General features: G+C 37.3%; 1 protein-coding gene across 1 annotated transcript in view; it reads left to right on the forward strand.

The window, feature by feature from the left end:
• KHDRBS2 (KH RNA binding domain containing, signal transduction associated 2) overlaps positions 1–23160 on the forward strand; it is a gene marked incomplete at both ends in the record, with an annotated part of 376341 nt that overhangs the window by 322451 nt on the left and 30730 nt on the right. The window contains one exon of the mRNA XM_082305658.1: positions 18751–18833. Coding sequence (XP_082161784.1) covers positions 18751–18833 — 83 coding nt within the window. The remainder of the gene's footprint in view (positions 1–18750; positions 18834–23160) is intronic.

The raw sequence follows: 23160 nt of genomic DNA on the forward strand, positions 1-23160 counted from the left end.
AGCCCTTGTTTTTTCTTGGCTTGTTTGTGAGATTTTGCTTTTCCCCCAGGTTTTCTTAACCTCACTTTCACTATTTAGCTGAATAAAAGGCTAGGAATTATTCTTGTGTTTTTCATTTTCAGTTTCCAGATCTTGTAATTTTTGTTTTATGATGATCTTAAAGGTATTTTCCAACCTAAATGATTCTATGATTCTACTTCAGAAACTTAAATCCTACAGACTTCTGCTTCATCCAGACTCAGGTTGTTACCTTCATCTCTTCGTCTAAACTTTCTGTCTTACAATGGGAATCATTTTTGACAGGCTTGTTAACCACAGAAGATCTTATATTAAATTTGCAATGAAAAAGAGAAGCATCCTATTGTTGGTTGCAAACACAAACTCTACAGGGTAGCGCGTTTCCAAGATAAATGATTCTTAATGATAAGCACCTAGCACAAGAGGTTATAATTTAAGTTTTTAGAAAGCATGTAGTTTTAGAGCATGTAAATTTTTAAAAAACTATGGAACAAAAGAAATTGGATTTGATGTCCTATTAACCTGGAAAATAGTACTTTGAGGCTGATTTGGATCCAATGGCTGGAACAGTGCAGGGGAGACACCAACAGGAATTATACTTTATTTTTTTAACAGGGACACTGATCATCTATAGCACAGCTAACTGCTGGATTGATGTTTCTGTTGGAACATGCCTTAAAGCAGCGGCTTTTTAATTTGAGTGTATCTTTCTATTCTAACTTTTATATTTTGAATTTGGCACCATTTTTTTTCTTATCTTGCTCTATTTTATGTGATGGTGATGAAGATTATATACAAGAAATATCTTTCCAGCTCACAAAATTATTATTTGTAGGTTTTATTTTTAAGTGGCTCCCTAAGGTGCTTATGACTAAAGAGAAGAGTTCAAAGTGCTCTTTGAAGAAGAATGGAAATCACGAAAACAGCAAAGTGTAAAGAAGTATTAAATTTAGGATATTCTACAACTTGAAGACGATCCTCTTTCATGAGGATGACTGACTTCCTTGAAGAGTCTTTGGTTATTGCAGTCTAATCCATAAGAACTGGTGGTTTCCTTCTACTCTTTAGTCCTTCTTACTTGTTTCCCTCTGCTGCTCCTTGCTTCTTTCTTCTCTCCTGCCCTGGCATGGGTTGCCCATGGGCTGCAGTCCCTCAGGGGTGTCCCTGCCCCAGGGTGGGATGCCCGCAGCCACAGTCCCCTCAGAGGTGTACCTCCTCCAGCGCAGAGCACCTCCTTCCAAGAGTGAGTGTTCAGCCATGTCTTCTCTGAGACTTACGATGTTTGAAGGCTTTCTTTAATTTCTTTTTTGTTGTTGATATACCTGGTAACTGAACAATTAATATGACCTTTACTTCCTGTCGTGGTTTAACCCCAGTCGACAACTAAGTACCACACAGCTGCTCACTCACCCTTGCCCCCACATGTATGTATATACATCTGTGTATGTACATGAGTGTTCCCGTCTCAGTCCTGCTTGTAGTCATTCAGTAATGGAAGAGAATTAATATGATGTGATGTGAGGTTAATTTAAAAGATAAAATACAGATAAAAAGTTATAGTAATCACAGTATTGGCAGAGAACTCTTCACTATCATTGCCTTTGGATGAAATAATTTGGAAAAAAAAAAACACACCTATTTTCAAATACAAGATATACTTAGGTAAATCATTGTTTTCTCGCAAGCAGAAAGGTTAAATTTTTCCTTCAGATAATTATTGTGAGATACTCTGTCAACTCTCAGACACACTGATAGGCATCACTAAGTATACTAACTTTTTTGATCATCTTGCAATCTTACTCATTTTTTTGTTGTGCCATTATTATAAACGAAGGTCTGAAGGGCAGTCTACACCTTTTATGTGTTAGTGAAATCAGATAAGGAAATGTTTTGACAAAGCAAAAGAATAGAACTTCAGTCAAGTTAGCTTAAAATTGTTCAAAACCTAAAGAATAAGTTTGAAAATTCATCAAGTGTTACGAGATAAAGGGAAAGTCGTATGAGGGCAGACTGTAATGAACACAGCCACACCCTTAAGCTCATCAAGATAGAAATGTTTTCAGTGCAATTTTAAAACATCTTTTTGCAACAATAAGTTGCATGTTCTGAGGTGATATAAACCTCTTATTGTTGGCTGTGGACTTCTAATCATGGATATTAAAGTGTTTGAACTGGTGAAGCTGTTTGAGAAGATATTGATAAAAGGTTTATAAAACAGCCTTTCCAATGGCATAAATATCTAATCTGCTCTTAAAGCCGATGTGGACAAGAAATTACTCATACCATTTAGGAAGGTGGTGATATCATCCAAGTAATTCTGAGTGTTTTTTCATTGCTCTGACAGATTTTTCACTTTGATTTTGAGCATGTTAATTACATTAACACTTCTAAATTCTGTTTTCTGCATCTGTATAACAGGAATAGTGATAATTAGTTATATCACAGGTTTGCTTGAAAGTTGAATTCTTTAATACATTAAACAGAATCAGTATAATTATTTATATTATTAATACACTTGTTTTTCTTATAAATAATGACAACTAGAGTATAACACATTTTTTAATTTCTAAATTAATACCTACAGTTACAATTCCCAGATTTAAAAATGAAAAAAATTCTTATTTGTTTTTCTGATTTTGATGCCACTGAAGTCCATGAGAGTTTTCCCACTGTTTTAAGGAGGAACCACACTTAGCTCAGTGGATAACTTGTTGTTCACATGCTGTAACTTTATAAAAAATATACAGACCAAAATGTCAATGACATTTCTACCACATGGACTGAACAATCCAGGAGACAGATTAGTCATGCAGAAAAATATTTTTCTCTTCTACTTGTCATTTCTGTAATCAATGCTAGTTTCTATGTAAAGCAGAGAAGCTGATTCAGGAAACAGAAATATGCAGTGGTTTTTGCTTTTGCTTTCTCATTAAAAGGGAAAGCAAAAGCAAAATATGAAGGATCGCTTCTCTTTGTGTCAAAGTAACATTCCGAAAGACAATTAGAAAACTATCTGTAAACAAACAAAGCTTTTACAGAGATATTATGTACTCAAACACCAACATTTACATCTTAGTTTCAAAGGCATTTTGAGGATGGAAATCAAGAACTTCAAAAGATTGGGCTTTTTCCAAAATTTTTCTGTGCTAAAATACTGTGGTTAACATCCCAATTGCAATGTTATAGAAACTTGATATAGCATACTTGAATTTTGCTCAGTTACGAGTAAATGGGTATAAATATCTATTTATGAAGTCCGTTAGGGGTAATTATGATTTACAGCCCTGAATCTTCTTCTGCAGCTAGAAAACTAAGGCATAAAGAGGAGCTATATCTTTCTTATAAAATGCCAGTGGAGGAGAACAGATAATTTGTTGTGTTCTGTTTCTGCTTTAGGGATGTTAACATGTTGTAAAATAAATAAATACAACTCAGAATAATTACTGGACCGTGGATTGCAATCTAAAACTTCCTTCTCCAAGAGTATATCCCAAAACCAAAGTTGGATATTATGCTTTCTTTGGCAACCTCTCTTTCCTGAATTATCTTTTAAATTGGAAAAAAATCAACTAGGTAAGAGTACCAATATCAAAGAATAGCTTAAAAACTGAAAAGCAAAACCCAACTGAATACTGCAGTGAAGAACTATATAAAGTGCTGACACCGCCTCTGTGAATCATTGAGATTTTTTTTTTTTACATGGATTCTTGAGTCATTGACCATTACAATTGAAGCTAAATGGATGTCTTTATTTTCTCCAGTGCATTAACAGAACAAGGACATGCCAATGAGGAGATAATACTGCCATTGTGGAATAGTGGTCTACCAGCTGAATAGGTAGTGATGAAACATTACCAGCATGAGCCATCCCTTTTCAGAAATTTTTGAGACTTTAAAGAATAGTGACAGTATCTTCAATCTCTGTCAATAGAGCTTGTAAGATGAGAATAACCTTCTGCTCATTTTTTAAATATTCGAGCAGAGTCTAAGAGTTAGTTAGCCTCTTCTCTGAACTGATAGTGAGAAAATGTGTCCATATGCTTCTCCTTTTCTACTTGAATAGATGCCGACTTCTCCTCTTTACCTTCATTATTTAGCTACGAACACTCTATCCCTCAGAACTTCCGAAACTGACATAGTGGCTTTTTGAACTTGCTGCCTAAGACCTGATAAAAATTTCAATGAATTCAATTTAACAATTCCTTTTAACATTCTTGCCATTTAAAACAAAGATCTTAGACACAAATAGATTTTTTACCTTATCCAGGGCAAGGTATTATCATGACATAAACAAGATAAAGGTGAGTGTGTAAAGTGCTGAAACAATGTCTAAAAGGAAATAGTAATTAACAAATTATATCTTTTCATTCCCTACTTTCTCTTCCTGAAGTAGGATTAAACTATATTGCAATCTGTATTTCATATCATAAAAATATGTCTGCATAAAAATAAAATAAAAAGAAACAAACAAACAAAAAAAGCTGAAAGTTGCCTCCATAAAAATAAACAAAGGCTAAAGCTCAGAGTCTTTTATGGCATACAGGGAAATATAATAACTGAGGATATGGCCTGAGTGGTAGGTCATGATGGAAAGCTTCTTTTATAAAAATATTGTGTTTTTTCTAGAAAGCTGGAGAGACAACAGAAATGTTTCATGTAGGAATTGCTTTCATAAGTTTCTGCTCACATGTGTGTGTTGCAGGGCAAGGATGAGATGGCACATAGTTCTCCATAAAAGATTAATGCAAATTGACTTGGCATGCAAGCTTTAAAATTTAAACTGTTGAAGAACTAAAATCACACGGAATTATTGTCAATGCCGAATATGGAGCTAAAAGGGTTCTGAGCTTAGTGAAAAATTCTAAGGACTGACAGCAAAAATTATTCATTGAAAAAAACAGCAACAACACAAGATTTCAAGTACATCAGTCAAATGTTCCCTGCAATCTATATTGTGCTTCCACTTCTGTGGCCAGAGAATAAACTCTTCAAACATTTTTTCTTTTAGGAGGTAGTCAGCCTGTCACATTTGACATTATTTATCTAATGTAGTTGTTAAAAAGGGAAACTAGAAACTACTTCTCACCAGAGATTTAAGTTATAGTGAACATAACTTTCTTCCTTCTAGCCTTTTTAGTAAGCCTCAAAACCATGTACGCTCATTCAATGTAATTGAATGAAAGGGATGCAAATATTGCTGTTACCCAAGAGGAAGATAGGTGCCATGTTGGTATATATGTATGTATATGAATTTATATGTACATATTCCTTAATGTATTGATATACAGTGTACAATAGAAGAACCTATTTCTAACAAAAACTTAGATTTCTACAGTGCAAAGCATTTTTATAACTATATCAGATGTGATGATTGCAGCAGACAGCTAGAAACCTTGCTCTTGGTTTATAGGAGCTTATCAAAATCTAGCATGGCACCTTTTCCAAAACATTGGTGGGTGTAAAGCAGGACAATGAAGTTGGTATGATTATGCTTTCTATGAATCAGTGCATGTTAAAATGTTCCTATATTCAACATCTTGTTTATTTTTGATTGGTAAATATACTAAAATAAATAGTCGAAAACAAATGGAGATATATTAGTAAAAATTAAATCGCAATCTAAAGAAATGGACTAAAAAAAAAACACATCAAGATTCTCCAGGCCCATTTTCTTACAGTGTTGGACACCATCAGTAGACTGCACAGCAACTGGAGCAGTCATGGCCCAGGATGGTCTGTACAGCTTTGGGAATCCAGCCCTAGACACACTTCAGAAGGTTCTTGAACTCTGCTTTTGGTGTCTCCATTGCAGTGTTTAGGGTAGAAGAGGTATTATTGGATGTGAACTACTACTTCTATATGGTAAATGAAAATCAGTACTAATATTAACTGAACTGATTGGCAGTCCATCAATATTTTTAATAATTTTTTGTTCTTCATTTGTTGACAGGCTGTGTCAGGAAAGGTCAGAATCACTATTCTGAGACGAATCGTCTCACAATGAATGGGGCTGTTGGCCTTTTTTTACCTTTTCTTATGCTTTTTCTTTCTTTTTATATCTTGGTGAGTGTTAGAAGAATTAGCATAGAGATACAACTTAGTGTTTTCAGTATGTCGATTTTACCTGATTCTGTATCTTTAATGCACTTAACTCAGTTAATGTATCAAGTAACTGGTCCATTTTCTGAGTTTTCAACCATGAATAATAGCTGGCAGGTAAAGACTAAGCTAGACCAAAGTGATTACAGCTGCACGGTAGAAAGAGTGCAGCATTCTGTAAGGGAAACTGTTCTTACTGTTCCTCCTTCCTGTCTTGCTACAATCTGGGATCACGACGCATCCCTGTTTGCAGCACGACAGTCAGAATCTGGGAATATGCCATACATAATAACAGGATTTTCATTCTCTATTTAATATGGATTTAGTTAGTGTGATCCATATCTGCATCACTTTGATCACCTTAAAAAAAAAAAAAAATCTGCAAATTTGATCTGGTGCACAGCACAAAGGCTTGCTGAGTAAGCTGAGTGTCTTGCTATGAAAGCCATATTCTGAGGTCTGATGGACTTCCTGCAGCTTTCTGGGTGGATTCTAATGCAATAAAATTCCAGCAGACTGTAAGGATTTAATTCATGCAGGTCATCTATCACCACCTGAGAGCCACTTGTGTTAGAAAGCTTTCACTTTAGGGGGCTAGTTGTAGTTTTGACACTCTTGATCCAGTACAGTCAAGGATGACTGGACATCTTTTCTAGCACATCTATGCGCTGGACCCAAGGAAGAGGAAGGGATTTGTGGAGGTAGGGATCTGTATAATGTTTTTATGAAGATTTGGGGGTTCTGGCTTGTTGCTGTGCTATCTGCTGGTCAGTATATCTCTGTCTGAGTCAGCATTGCATTTGAGTTTGCATTTTATATTTGAATTATTTTTAAAAGAAAATGGAAGAATATAACCCAGACATCAGAGAATACTGAGTTGGGAGAATACATCTCCCTGGTACAGTGAGGTATATTTAGTCGTATGCGATAAAGTTAGCAGAGGTGTCTGACACAAAGATGTATTAGGCTGTCAGACAGTCTCCCAAGAGAAATGGTGGAATCCCTACTACTGGCAATATTTAGAATTTGATTAGAGAAAGCACTAGAAAATGTGCTGAAAGGAGCAATCATATTTGACAGGAGCTCCTAATAGATGATCTGTTCTTTTTCATCCCTAATTTCTCTAATTGCATGCTTGAACTTGAGGGAGTAACAATTTAAAGACTAGCTCTAAGTATCTCAATAAGTATTAACCGTTTTTTACTCTTTTCTCATTATTATATTCACAAGTGAGAAGTCCCATCGCATTCTACATGTTTGCTTTTAATTATACCTGGCCTTTATTCAATAATTCCTGTACATGATTGTGCTAGTTTAATGCACTCTTCTTGCATATCTTTTAAAACCAAGAAGAATAATCTGCATTACCTGTAATCCTTGCATTTTGTACATCATGCTAAACTGTATTTCCTAGTCTGACAATATCTGTTAGAAAATTAAATATTATAGTTAAGAAGATGATGTGAGTAGGCACTTTCTTTTTTATTTCTGTACAGTACACAGGACCAAGAGGAATTTCCAGGAACTTTATTGTTCAAACATGATTAGCAGCAGTGCAAATATTGCTGCATTCGCTGTAAGCAGCACTTGTATAATAAGTTTAATCATTTTCATAAGCAGAAAAAAAATTAGTTCATCTCTTCTGCAACTGATATCAACATTTAGTTTTTCTAGTGCTAGATTAATTTTCATCAGTTTTAAAATCTACCTATATTTTTCACGTTAAGTTTCATCATGTCAACGCTTCAAAATTTAGGTTTGAATGAAAACAAAAGTTTGATCAATTCAAATATATAAATTGATGAGACACACTATTCAGGTTGCAACTTCAAAAATTAGATCAAAGGTATCATGGCATTGGTGAAATATTATTTATCTGTATGGCTTAAAACAATGCCAAATGAGAATTACCATTGTTATGTCTTCTAAATACTGCTTTATGGTCCTTTATAAGGTAAGAAAAACGAATGTAAGAATTAAAATGTTTTTGTAAAGAATCAAAATCTATGCAAAATGCATAAATTACATAAACAAGACAATTTAAAATACAGTGTCCAAATTTATATTCAGAAATATTTTTCTATAAAACTAGATTCTAGGAAATATGCGATGAACTATCTTTGTAACAATCTAGGACATTTGGACACTCGGTGCTGGGGAAGGTCATGGAGCAGATCATCTTGAGTGCCATTACACGGCACGTGTGGGACAACCAGGGGATCAGACTCAGCCAGCATGGGTTTATGAAAGGGAGGTCCTGCTTCACTAACCTGGTCTCCTTCTATGACAAGGTGACCCACTTAGTGGATGAGGGAAAGGCTGTGGATGTTGTCTACTTGGGCTTTAGGAAGGCCTTTGACACTGTCTCCCACAGCATTCTCCTGGAGAAGCTGGCTGCTCACAGCTTGGATAGGTGCACTCTGCACTGGGTTAAAAACTGGCTGGACAGCCGAGCCCAGAGAGTGGTGGTGAAGGGAGTCAAATCCAGTTGGCAGCCGGTCACGAGTGGTGTTCCCCGGGGCTCAGTGTTGGGGCCGGTCCTGTTCAATATCTTCATTGATGATCTGGATGAGGGGATTGAGTGCACTCTCAGTAAGTTTGCAGGTGACACCAAGTTGGGTGGAAGTGTCGATCTGCTGGAGGGTAGGAAGGCCCTACAGAGGGACCTGGACAGGCTGGATCATTGGACTGGGGCCAACTGTATGAGATTCAACAAGGCTCAGTGCCAGGTCCTGCACTTGGGTCACAACAACCACATGCAACGCTACAGGCTGGGAGAGGAGTGGCTGGAGAGCTGCCTGGCAGAAAAGGACCTGGGGGTGTTGGTTGACAGCTGCCTGAACATGAGCCAGCAGCGTGCTCAGGTGGCCAAGAAGGCCAATGGCATCCTGGCTTGTATCAGGAATAGTGTGGCCAGCAGGACCAGGGAGGTGATAGTGCCCCTGTACTCGGCACTGGTGAGGCTGCACCTCGAGTACTGTGTTCAGTTTTGGGCCCCTCACTACAAGAAGGACATCGAGGTGCTGGAGCATGTCCAGAGGAGGGCAACGAAGCTGGTGAAGGGTCTAGAGAACAAGTCTTATGAGGAGCAGCTGAGGAGACTGGGATTGTTTAGTCTGGAGAAGAGGAGGCTGAGGGGAGACCTTATTGCTCTCTATGACTACCTGAAAAGAGGTTGTAGCGAGGTGGGGGTTGGTATCTTCTCCCAAGTAAAAAGTGATAGGGCGAGAAGAAATGGCCTCAAGTTGCACCAGGGGAGATTTAGGTTGGATATTAGGAAAAACTTCTTCACCCAAAGGGTGGTCAGGCACTGGACCAGGCTGCCCAGGGAAGTGGTTGAGTCTCCATCCCTGGAGGTATTTAACAGGCATGTAGATGTAATGCTTAGGGACATGGTTTAGTGGTGGACTTGGCAGTGCTAGGTTAACAGTTGGACTTCATGATCTTAAGGGTCTTTTCCAACCTTAACGATTCTATGATTCTATGAATTTGAGATATAATTTATGAAAATTGTGCGGGGTGCGTGGTGAAGATTAGGATGTAAAGATTCCAACATTAAGAATGCCTGAACTCTCATCTAGACCTGCTTCAGGGTTAATAAATAAATAAATCTTTATTTGACCTGTGTTTTGAGCACTTTAAACAATTTTGTCTAATTCCACTGTGAAGTTTTGTTATTGTTATATATTACTGATTCATAGAATCCTTAATCATTAAATATATTTAGAGGCTAAAAACGGATCAAAACCAATGGGATTGCACATAGAATTAACCTATGTTTTTTCTTTTCTTGACATAGAAAATATAAGGCTATTTTTGTGGAGCTTTTTTGTTTTAATGCTGCAGTAGAATTGGACAGATCTCCTAGCTGTTAATCATGATGACTCCTACAAGTCTTTTCCTGAGGGAATTCTGTAAATTCAGAGACACGGCTAGTTTATAGAATTTGAGGATGTATTTACTAGAGCACATTATCTTGCATTTGGCCAAGTTGTATTTAATCTGCCTACTTCTAGCATTCATAATACATCAGAGTAAAATTTGATTTAAAATTAAATGCAATTCAAGGTCCTGTAAAGCACCTATCAAAGCATTTCTGCTCTTTGCTAGTACCTCAGCATTTACTTGCACGTTTACAAGCTCTGAGATGGAAAATCCTGTGGTCCAGTTTTCAAGGGTTGAAAAATAAAAATAATTTCTTGGAATTCCCAACCATTTAAGACCTGGAAATTTCCTTTCCTGGATTATTATAAATCTTATTTAAGGTTGAAATGGTTTACTTTTAAGACATTGTGTCTAGCAAGTCAAACCATTGTGAAATGCTTTAAACCATCAATAAGTTGCTAAGCTCAGACAGGAGAGTTGTCAGTCTTTAGTAGATACTTGTAATGATTTCTGTGTCTATGATACAAGAAACCTTACTGCTCCATGGACAGATTTTATGTCAGCTCCATCTAGCAATTATACAGCTGGGGGAGCACCAGGATGTGCAAGGAGTTCACCATCTGCTTTGCTTGAAATTTTGGAAAGAGAAATATTATATATGATAAAGAGATTAAAACTAATAGTGGGTGTATTACAGCCCATCCTCCCTTGGCAGCAGAAAGCTGCTTTCTACTCTATTCATTTCAGTTCACGGGAAAAATAAATCTTTCATTTAAATGCCATTTATGTGATATATTGTCACCAGTGCAACTTGCTACTGTAATATATTATCACTCAAGTACTATGTAAAGAAGTACAAGTCATCAGCAAAAATAACAATTAAAAAACCCTTCCTTCAGATATCTCGGAATCGGAGACAAGTGCAAAAATACAACTTATTGCAGATACACAAAGAAGATACCTTGGATTATTTTTCATCTCCACTTGCTGCTTATTACTAAAATAAGTCATTTTATTGATATTGGAAGAAATAAATGTTTCTGCGAGACATTCCTGTGCAATAGGAACTGAGTAAAGGATTGACACTGCGGTTAGGATGCTATTCCATAAGGAGAGGCAATATGAAAAAAAGCACAAGTAAAATGGGAAAGGAAATGGTTTCAGTGTTGATGGTAGCAAGGTTAGGGAACAGGAAAAGTGCAACAAGTTAAATGGATGTAAGCAGCAGCTGATTATACAGAGCTTTGACATGAATTGAAGTTTTAATCTGACGTCATGAACATAGGAGAGCTAACAGAAGGATTTGAAGAAATAAAGATGTTATATTAATGTTGTAGTATAATAATTGTAGCAGCAAATTATGCTGTAGGCTACAGTCTTGCAAATATGGAAGGAGTAGGAAAAGTCTCATTTCTGTTAGTTTTTCTTTTACATTTTCATTCCATTCTGATTTTCAGTACACCAAAATGTATTTTAAGTGTTATTCATTCATTTTGCATTTAGTTGAAAAATTACAGAAAAAATAGGGGGGAGGAGGGGGAAGAACCTACATTTAGGAGAGCACACAGCAATTTCTTGAAGTATCTGAGATTCTGTTTTACTGTGACTGCTTTGGCACTGCACAGCTATTTGCTTCGGTGGTCCCTGCCCTATTTTTATCTTGCATACAATCAATTTTAGGCCTTCCGGGTAGTAAACTTGTTTAGTTTCATTAATTCTTATTACCCTAATTGCTCAACATGAGGTTTACTTAAACCATTGAAATATGAGGACATGAATAGCTCATTTATGTTCTCTGCTTTTGAATTTGCAAAATCTCCATGACTGTGATTATTCTGAAATTTCAATTATATTTCCATGACTATGTGAAAAATGTTCACCTCTATATGTTTTACCATTCAGTTATAAAGGTGTTTCCCTTGCTGGTGTATGTGAAGAATAAGACTGATTTCACTAAGAGGTTGAATGTGTTAAGATTATGTCACTGCCTCTGGCAAGCACATCTACTCTGGGTTGTCTCAGCACTGTACACTCTAGCTCATATATTGCACTTATGAAGTCCATAACATAGAGCTCTGATTTTTCAATTTATTAGTATTCCCATTTTAATTTCAGCATTATTTTTATTATTATTACTACTATTTATCATTTTGATGGATATAGTGCCACTGTACGTGTCTTTGAGTTCATCTTCAAAACATTTGGTAGATCTCACTAAGGCAGGGGATATATATCATCTTGCACAAACTGATAATATCTAGTTTCTCTTTTTTCTGACCCTGGAGGTATAGCTGAAGAATCCAAGGCCAGCTATGATAGCAGGCATATGTACTTACAGAATAATTTAGTCAGAATTTCAGTTTCTAAGCATAAATTATGATTCTCTGAATCCTGGCTCAGCAACCGACTAACTTCCCAGGTACTTCAGTGAGATTCATCTGCTCTAACTGCAGGTTTTCAACACTGAATAATCAAAATCTAAAGTAATTATAGTTTTTACCCCTCTTTGTAGTCAGTAGAGAGAAATTGCCATTTGTCTAAATTACTTCAAATTAATATATTGAGATGTGTTCCTCTACATCTACTCAGAACTGCCCCCACCTTAGAACGACTTGGGGACTGAGCACCAAACTTATGAGTGTGACTGTGATGGAAGGCAAGTCCTCGCCCTTACAGCACTCTAGAGAGGCTAAACCAGCTCAGCACTCACAAATCGCTGTGAGCACTCAATGACGGCACTGACTGCCACTTTTTTAAAAGGAACAAATAGAGAAGGAGGTGATGGTAGTACAGGTCCAAGTATAATAGCTGTGATCTGCTTTTAACTTGGGTTAAAACTGCCATTTCTCTGTGACATGATTTAATCACCTTAAATGCTCTTTGCAGGAAAAATTTTAAGATTCATTAAGCTAAACATGAAGTATGAATAGCCAAGGGCATGAGTCCTACATCTGGAAGGAGAAGGCTTCCCAGATGTATTTCTCTATTTCCTCTCCAGTGTTTCATATACACTAAAAGGAGGGGGATTTCAGATTTCCCAGAGTTCTTAGCATTTCCTGAGGTGTAGGTGTGTAGTCAGTTGCATGCCAGATTGGCTAACCCGAGGTCTTCTCTGACCAGAGTGCTGTCTGTTTGAGATGCTATTCTGACGTTCTCCTGGTTTCAGCTGGGATAGAGTTAATTTTCTTCTTGATAGCCGGTATGGGGCTGTGTTTTGGGTTTAGGATGAGAACAATGTCGATGATACACTGATGTTTTGTTCTTGCTAAGTGGTTGCTAAGTGGCGCTCACACTGGTCAAGGACTTTTCAGCTTCCCATGCTCTCCCAGGTGCACAAGAAGCTGGGAGGGGGCACAGCCAGGACAGCTGACCCAGACTGGCCAAGGGGCTACTCCATACCATGTGATGTCATGCTCAGTATATAAACTGGGGGAGTTGGCCAGGGGAGGGGCAACGATCCCTGCTTGGGGGACAGGCTGGGCATCGGTTGGCGGGGGATGAGCAATTGTAGAGTGTATCACTTGCTTTGTATTACTATTGTGCTATTATTACTTGTTTTTATTATTATTGTTATTATTACTACTGTTCTAATTTTATTTTACTTTAGTTATTAAACTGTTCTTATCTCAACCCACGAGTTTTCCCTTTTTGCCCTTCCAATTCCCGGTGGGGGAGAGGGTGAGCAGCTGCGTCGTGCTTAGTTGCCGGCTGGGGTTAAACCACGACAGACGTGCTCACCCATCCCTATGCATCATTCGCAGCATTCTGATTGCATTCTGGCTCTCAGGTTGCTTCAAAATTAAGCTTAGCAGAACTGATTTTTACAAGCTCACCTTCCTCTAAGCAATAAATTCATTCAAATGATGAACTAACTTGCATACCTAAAGGTTAGTTATCTAAATGTAACACATCCGTTCTGGGCTCTCTTTATAGTCATTTGAAAGAAAGTTCTAATTTAGAAAGCAATTCAACTTGTCCTCAAATACGTGTCAAAAGTATGTGGGATGAATTACCCTCTAAGAATGTTTTATTTCTACCCTGTGATTCTTATGGAAATCTACCACTAGTTTAGTGGTAGATGACTAGCTTTTGAGAAGGGCTACCCTAGTTCTCTGGCTGCAGACATTTTTCTCATTCACATATTTGCCAAGTAAAGTACAGAGTTGCATAACTCACTTTACTTTGACTTATTGTTGTTTGGTTTTTGCTTTTTTTTTTTTTTAAAAAAAAAGTCTAGATATTTTGCAGTTTCCTTCTTTAGAAAGAGTTGAGCTATCGTCTATAAAAAACTAATTAGTTTTTACTTCATTACAATGTATTTTATCATATACTACCAGGACATATGTAAAATATTGTGAGTAGGGCAGTTGTCATTAGAAATATTAGAATTATTTTCCTTCTTGGTTTCCCAGAGCTGAAACCTACCGTTTTTTGGAGCATGCTGTGAAAATCCTATTTTCTAAGGCTATTCAGAGAAGAGGTGATTTAAACTTGGTGCATTTGGGTGTGGACTGTTATTGTTTGAAATAGGGTTTTAACATTAAGTTGGAAATTCATGTTTAAAGAGATCAGATTGCATTAGATTATGATACCCTTGTTACTGATTATACTTATTTTGTGTATTTCTAATATTTCTTTCAGCATCTGAAACTTGGAGAGGATTTGAGTAAATCTAAATAAATAACACAAATCTTTCTCAATGATATCTTGGGTGTTGAATCAAATTGATACTTAACTTTTTCTCAGGTGGTAGAATATAAGCCTTTTTTCCAATTATGTCTCTTTTTTCCTTCTACACCCTTTTTTCCCCTGACTATAATTTTCTTTCTCAGTGGTAGAGTAGTGCATATTTGCTCCTGAAGTGAGTGCCAGTGCTAATTTCATGTGCTATTCTGAGATTCTTCTAAGAAATTTTCATATCTTCGCTTTGTGGTGAAAGACTGGTAAATACTTAAATATACTCATTTTCAAATTAGTCTTTTTTTTTTTAAAATTGAGCTGTAATTTTTAAATTTTCCTTAATTTTTCTCTTCTTTTGTTGTTATTTTTTAACTCTAAACTGTACTAAAACTCCTCAGAATCATCCATAATTGTTTATAAACATTGTTAGCCCCACTGCAGCTGCGGATGTGTATTTCTGTTCCTTTATCTCTGGTTCAGGATGTATCACTGTAAGGCCAGAGCAAATCCTAGTGATTGAAAGACTCACTTTCTTTTTCCCTGACACAAAGTAGAGAGGCTTGTTTCTTATGTTTTGGAAAGATGTTTTATTAAGAAATACTTGAGATACAGATACCCTGGCATAAAAACCTAGCCTAGAAAAGGCTATCAGTTTGACTTTGAATATTTCTAATAGTTCCCCTGTTTCATATTTTTCAGTTCATTCCAGTAAGCTTTTTCTTCTGAATGGTGGTGTCAGCTACCATGGGGAAAAAGATTCCTCACACAGGAAGAGAGTCTTCCCAGGCAACCAACCCCCCTCCCTTGGATAGCCTTGAGAATCAAACCTCATTAGTAACTTTTTGGAGTTCAAAGGAACCTGTTTCCCTCAGGTCTTGCTTATCTGTGCCCTCATTAACCTCTTCAAAGAACTCTGAAGATTTAGGGAAGTGCTTTCTTCCCCTTCACTGAAACCAGGGGGGGGGGGGGCTTGACCCCATCAACTTTTCATACAAGTTTTCTAACATTCTGATGAGCATGGAGATGGATTCTCCAGAGGTGGACACTGATCAGATCAGGCCCAAAGTCATTTTATCTGAGATATTTCTGCTTGAAAAGCACAGGCCTCAATTAAAAGGTATTAGAACTTACATACAGGATGGAAGGTCTAAGTGTTATACACATGTATGTGAAGATTTCTGGTTAAATAAATGAAACTGTAGAAATTATAGAAGAAAAAATGTCATATTCAAGACACTGAGAGCATGGGTAATCAATCCTTTTGCCTTCAATAAGATGAGGATACAGCACTAGTAACTCATTAGATTCTGTAAGAGGACAGCTTTGTTCCTATCAGCATACATATACAGAACGTTTATCAATTTAATATTGTTTGGTTTTTTGTTTTTAATACAAAGACTAATAGACCTAGAGAGTGCATGAAGGAGTCTGACTCTATTGCTGAGTAAAAGATTGCACTGCATTTGGAGAGGGCATCCTGAGTTCTGGTCTCTGGATTTATACAGAACTGCTCTTGGGAGCACTGTCCTCATCACACACAGAGCACAGAATATGTGAATTTGAACATCCTCAAACTCATAGCTTCTGGATCTTATCAGGGTCTACATGGGAGCTGGGTGTTTCATCTCTCAAAATGTGCATGCAAGAAACACTTTCAAACATTAAAGTTGTAGGTTCTGGGGAGCTGAAGGTTAAAGAGAAGAAAAATGCTGAGGGAGTTTGAGGAACTTCAAGGATGTGAAAGGAGCTATTTTGGATCTCAATTCTAGATGCCTAAAGGCTTCTTTGGGACAAGGGTGTCTGGGTATGATACACTGTATTAAACTTTGAAAAAATGCTGGTATATACCTTAGACAAATAGTTCACCTGTGGGATTAAAAGATAATTCTCATACAGATTGACACAAATAACAGAACATTATCCAGAAAATACTTTTTCTTTATCAAAGATACATTTTGCTTTTTTACTTTGTCTCTCTTTTCCAACCATTCCATTTGAATCATTTGCACTGTATTGACCTGCTCTAAGCCTTTAGGGAGGCTGTTAAAATCTGTAACGTGAACCCACAGAAGTGTCAAATATTAACAAGTGTTCTCTGCCCAACTGGTGCTGAACGTTGATCCACCTCAGGCATCAAGAAACTGAGAGAGCTAATTTATAATTGTTGCCTTCCCTGTTCTCTCATATGGTGGGTAAGCATGCTGAAATGTCTTTCCTCTAGCTATTTGACTTTATATGGGAACTTGCATCACCCTCATCTTCACAGTAGCAGGATCCTGCCCAGTAGTATACTAATCGATGTGACTAACATCAGTCTCCTGTGGTTCATTGTTTCTCTCATCCTGTCCCCAGAAGAAAGATTGTGTATATAGCTACATAATGTTAAATATATCACTGTAGTCTGCAGGGATATATGTTTAACTGTACTTTTTGCTCTGAGTTTATACTAATGAAGGAAGTCAAATTGGTGCATTTCCACCTGAAATGGAAAATGACAAGGTTTGTGTGGACTTCACATTGTGGGAGAGGCCATTTCCCAGTCTCAAAATGGGACTGTCCCTCCTGCCCAGAAAAGCTTTCCCTTACTGCAAGCTGATGCGGGTGCCTGAGAAGTGGAGTCACCGTCCGAAGTACTGTCCTTCCTTCAGGCCACGCAGCACCCCAGGGGTGAAGCCTCCCACCTGGAATCCACCACACTTACCCTCACTGCTGGGTAGAAGACCAGAAGGACAGGCAAATTTAATATGCTTGACCTAAGGAGACATAACTGAATGCTTCTTCCTTTGAATGTTTTCTTTAAATCAGGAGTACCAGTGAAGTCTAGTTCCATACCATTATGGAGTTTAATTAGCAGAAATAATAAAGTACCAAACTAACTCTCTACTTTATGTGGTTATGATAGTGTACCAGATTGCTTGTTTATTGGACTGCTGTTATTTTAGAGCTGCCTCATGCTGTCCCTTCTACCCGAACCTAACTAAACTTTGCATAGCTTGTGGGGAAAAAAAAAAAATTGCCTTCTGCTGTAATTAATATTGAGTCAAAGATTTTTAAGCCCTGTATTTCCTTTAGCACTTCCCGTAGCAGGAAAATTTTCTTGTGACTACGAAATGTTTGGTTTCTATTTAACTAAAAATATTGGCTCCCAAAACTCATAAAGAAATGTGTTGCCATACAGCATTTCTTGCCTACTCTGTTGTCCTGTCGTATGAAAAGAGCATATCAAAAGTCATCCCCAGGATTATCTCTATTTATTTATTGTCTGGTTCCTGAGAAATCTTTGATTCAGAGGCAGCTACAATGGATCGTAATTGCCCGTGGCTCCGTCAGTAGAAGATTCAGGCATTAGAAGAGCTGAACCACCTTCTGAAGCTGCTTGTGTCTCTTTAGCTTAAGCAGACTGAGCATTTGTCTGAGCCCTTCAGTTAGGACCCTTAAATTAGATGGGAGGAACCTGGATTAAAGCGTTCATTAACTTGTCACAGAAAAGCATGCCTTTAAAAAGAGCGGGGTGCTGAATGAAGGAAAAGGTGCTTACCGTAAGTTATTTATAAAAATCTTAACCCATTACTTCCTTCACAAACATGCACAAATATTATTTCTCATAGGTTGTTTGGTTTGGGGCTTTTTTTAAATAGACCGAGTATTATGATCTTATCACAATAACATTCTTAATAATATTGTACAGTCAAGATATTTTTCCTGCCATCTTTTCATTTCACCTATAGGTATTTATGGAACCATTTCTATAACAAATTACTAGGAAATTATCATTTTCATTATCATTCATCAGTGTTCTACATAGATCCCACTGAAGTGCTGTGGTTTGGACAATACACCACAGTTTATCAATGAATAAGCCGAGTTCTTAAATGAATAACTGATTTCTTTACCTTTGCAATGTACAGGTTGTTCTTCACGATTCATAATTCTCATCAGTAGGCTGCGTGTTTTACATAATACTGGGCAAACATAGCATGTATATGTTGATGCAAGTTACTTTTGCAGCTTGATAATATGCTTTGATTTATCACTCTTCTAAGCTGTGATGTTCGATTTTTCCCTTAGGGATACGATGATGGATATGGGGGTGAATATGATGATCCAAGCTATGAGGCATATGATAACAGCTACGCTACTCAAACACAAAGGTAAGCATTTGTACTTTCACATTAATTTTTCAAAGAACACTTTTTTCTCTTAGCTTTTCATGTAAATTTCCTGTTTTATTTTCCACATTAAATTCTACAAAATCTCACAGTACTTTAAAAAGCTGTCAAAAAGTAATAATGGCAGTCACAGTTTATATACAGAATTATATATAGATGAAGCAAAAAATGCAAGCAGCTATACTTTTAAAAGTGGTGCAAATTAAGTGTATTTTTTTAAAAAAAGAAAGTGATTACATCATTTTCTATCTGATGTCATTCTGAACTTGTTTGTGCAATTTTTTTTTCCTTTACTAATGCAAAGTTGTCAAGGGCGTCTCATATTTATGGCTTTTACAATGTTTTGGGCAAAACCAGAAGGAAATAAAAAGAAAAAATAATAGTTATGATGGTAAATACCTGCCACTGGTTGGCATCCACCATCAAGGTAAACTATAGAAGGGAATTGCATGCTTGAAGTAAGGCTGAAACTATCTGTTTTCAGCCAGTTACTTTCTCAGCAACTCTCAGAACTGATAAAAGCAACCAAGTTTGGAAATTTATTTTATGTCCTTACTGTGTGCGGTAATGGGGAAAATTACATTCACACCTTTTATGATTTGTGTCACTAAAATGAGGCAAGAGAAATGATCGCTTTTTATGTACTCATACACCACGCACTCATATATTAATTCTACAGCTGGTCCATATTTATTAAATATGAAATGACTTCTTTTTCACGGTTAAGCTGAAGGATAAAAGGGTGCTTCAGCCAATTATTCAGAAAATGCTCTTATGGGTTGCTAAGGGTACATGTAAGATCGTGGAAAAGCAAATGAAATTTTAACAAGAAAAGACACAGATTTTAACTGAGTTAGTGTGATTCTCACTTGGAAGAAAGTGTACGTGTACAGAGTTCTGCACTCCAAAGACCAGAGGACCTTAAACTTGCTTTTACTTTAACCATCTTTTTTGTTGAATGCTTTGCTGATGAAAATGCCTGTCAGAATTACATTCAGCTCCAGAACTGCTGTAGTGAGTGGCACTTGAGCTGATAAAAAATACTTTGTAGGTATTTTTATAACCAGTGAAGTATATTTAAAAGGATTTGTCACACCTAAATGTGAACCCCATCAAGTATACTTTAACACCACTTTTAAGCAATTATACATTACTAGCTGCACCCATCATGTCGTTGTGTAGGTAGATATTCTTGTTGTCAAATGTACTCCAACTTTTTTGAAAAGAATGCAGCCCATCTTTTGCTACAATAGTGAATTATCACAGGAGATATCGCCTCCGGTGTAAAAATAATAATTAGTTGGAAATCTCTCTGCTATGACATTTCTTTATATCATCTGAATTAACCTGTAATTTCTTTGCAAGTTGATGTCCCAGGCAACTCAATAACAAATATATCAAGTTTGAGTGTATTATAGTCCAGCTAGAACTGGCAGTGATAATTTGACTCAAGAAAGAAAACTTCTAAAGAGTCAGATAATTTTGTCAATTAAACAGCTATTAAGTTTAGTCATCAGATGTTTTCTACTAACGTGAGCTACCTCCAGGACACCTAATCTATTTAAAATCTGCAACCAAAACATTTCCTTTTCTAATATATGGCAGGACATGCAGTCATACTTATCTATGTTGAGTGGTGCTGAATGCCACAAGTAATCTATTGACTTCAAGGGGAGCACTTTCACGACAACACACTTCTCATTTCAAAGATTTAAAGAACAACTGGACCATTAGATATGCAATTTGGATCTCTGTACCTTATTGGCCATTTAGTTTCACAGAAATGCCTCCCTACTGAGCCAAAATAATACAATACAATGGAACAGTATGACCAAAATATTTGGTTAGATGAATATATCAAAAAGTTTTCTCCCAATCTCAAATCTTGGTTATTAGTATGCTCCAATCATATGAGTAAGACATATCATGCATACACCTAACAAAGAAGATAAGTAGCACTGCTTCAAAGTACTTATTCATCTCAACCAGTGTGTGATTTACAGGAAAAAAAAATAACAGAAACTTGTAGACAATGTCTGTGTTCAGCGAGAAAATATCATTACTGCCATCTGCAGGGATTGACTGAAATTCTAAAGCATGACATGAGAAAAAAATTGTAGTTAGTGGCTTAATGCAGAGAGCCAAGATTTCTGTTCACATTAAGGGCAGGGTTTCCACTTGCTTCTTATGTCTCATTAAGGAATCAATATGGAAGTTCTTAAAGAAGGTACAAACTCTTGTCTGACTGTCTGTCTCACTGTGCGTGTTGACCAAGCCTTACTCTCTTCATTGCTTCAACAGAAGAATGTGTTGGGGCGGGATAGACGGGATGGGGTGGATGGTCTGAATGCAAGCTGAATTCAGTGTTCTTTAGAGCAGAGCACATAGTATGTCATGCTTTATTCCCCTGCTCACACAATGCACAGAGTGAAGATAGTGTTTGGGCAGCCTGACACCACCACCTGTTACCTATACCTTTGTCTTCCAGACCTTATATCTAGTTCCCATTTGCTCACCAGAGGTTTTCTGCCCATATATATTCCTTCTTGGGGCGCTTAGTCCTTCATTGCCCAAGAGGTCTGCTTTAGACTTTTTTATAAGTTAGGCTCTGCCAACAGCAGAGAAAATGAGCATGCTGTCAACATACACCACTGTGCTACGACATAGGATTATGATTTAATAGAAGGAGCACCAAAAATTCCAAGTCCCAAGACCATCCAGATGCAAGTAGATATAAATGCTGTACTTTTGTGCACAATTATCTGAAGATTTGTGCTAAAGGTCAGGGACAGTGTTGCAGACCCAGAAATACATTTTATATAGGTCCTTCTCTAATGAACTCTACCACTGCCACCCTTCAGAGATCTCTGTCCTTCATGACAGCAGTCTGATTTTTAGGCTGAAAATAGGGGGATGGGGTCAGTTGCAGAAGAGACCATGACAGTCTCAGGATCAGACTGGAATGAAACCCACAATAAGCCTGCGTGGCTGAATGAGCTGAGAGGCACTTCAAGAGCACTTTGAAATGGACATTATAAGCAACTTGAAGAAAGAGAACAGCAGGACCCTCACCATGGTAAGTCCCACCTGTACCTTATTATGTTTGGGGAGACATTTTAGGAAGGAGAGAATTATGGGCTATGGCAAAATTCAGTCTATATTGCATGCTTTAACTAACAGAAGCTGTATTTCTAAAGCCACCTTTTTTCCTCCTCATCTTCCTGTCCCATAATGACAACCCAGAACACAGGATGGAACCTCAGGACAAAGATTTAAATGAACAACTGGCTGCCCTTCCCAACTGCATCTATAATCATTATTTACAAGATTCCATGAAAGACTACAGGTTTAGCAAGGACATTTAGAAACCCTGCTCATTTTAGAAATTTGTTCATACTGATGTCAAAATACAGTTTTTAAGGTAATTAGAACAAAAGCTTTGTCCAATGCCAAAGAGAACAAGGAAACAACCATTTCAGTGGGCAGGGGAAGACATCAGGTCTGACATACTTCCCATGGGCAATGTTGCACTGCACTTTCTTTGAATGTTGCACTGAATTTCTCAATGAAACCTCTTTGTCCTCTCTCCTCCTCTCCCTTCCATACAGTGTGAAGATGGCTTTCAGTGATAAGTACATCTGCCTGCCCAGACACACCAAGAGATATTCCATAGTTTTTAAGTTTATACACTACTTCCTAGGCACTTGGAAGTCAGGCAGAGAACACTCAAACCCTTTCTGCCAACTAGATTTACCTCCTGAACCTCTACTCTGACAACTTTGGTTAAAAATTCAAATCCTAGACATGCTATTCAGAAGTAAAAACCCCTTTCTGAATATGATTGCCATCCTGGCTCCTCACCATTGCCTGTTCACATGTGTCAATGGTGAGGCGCAGAAGGGAAGTAAAGGAAAGAATTAGCCTGATGTTCTCAAACAGCAGAATCTCATCTCGAGAACCAGTTAATATCCATCTAAGTTTTCCACTCCCCTTACCCTTGGTACTTAAAAACTTATAAGAAGTATATTCTGGTTGTCTAACAGAATTCTGGCATTAAACAAAATTACTATCACTGTACAGGTGTTTAGCTAGACTCAGCCCTCACCTGTGAGCCATTCTATATCAGATGCTGACCAATTTCCATTGCTAAGGTAGATGTCGTTCCTCTGCAGGCCTGTAAAGGTATGCTGCTTGTCCACTTTTTGATGATTCTCAGCAGTTCAAGCACACTGATATTCTCAGTGGCTTCTTACCTTCAAATCACATTGGAACATGTGGTGGCAACCATTCTTCCTTTCCATTCCCACCC

Source organism: Platalea leucorodia, assembly GCF_965183815.1.
Source record: "Platalea leucorodia genome assembly, chromosome: 3".
Classification (NCBI taxonomy): domain Eukaryota; kingdom Metazoa; phylum Chordata; class Aves; order Pelecaniformes; family Threskiornithidae; genus Platalea; species Platalea leucorodia.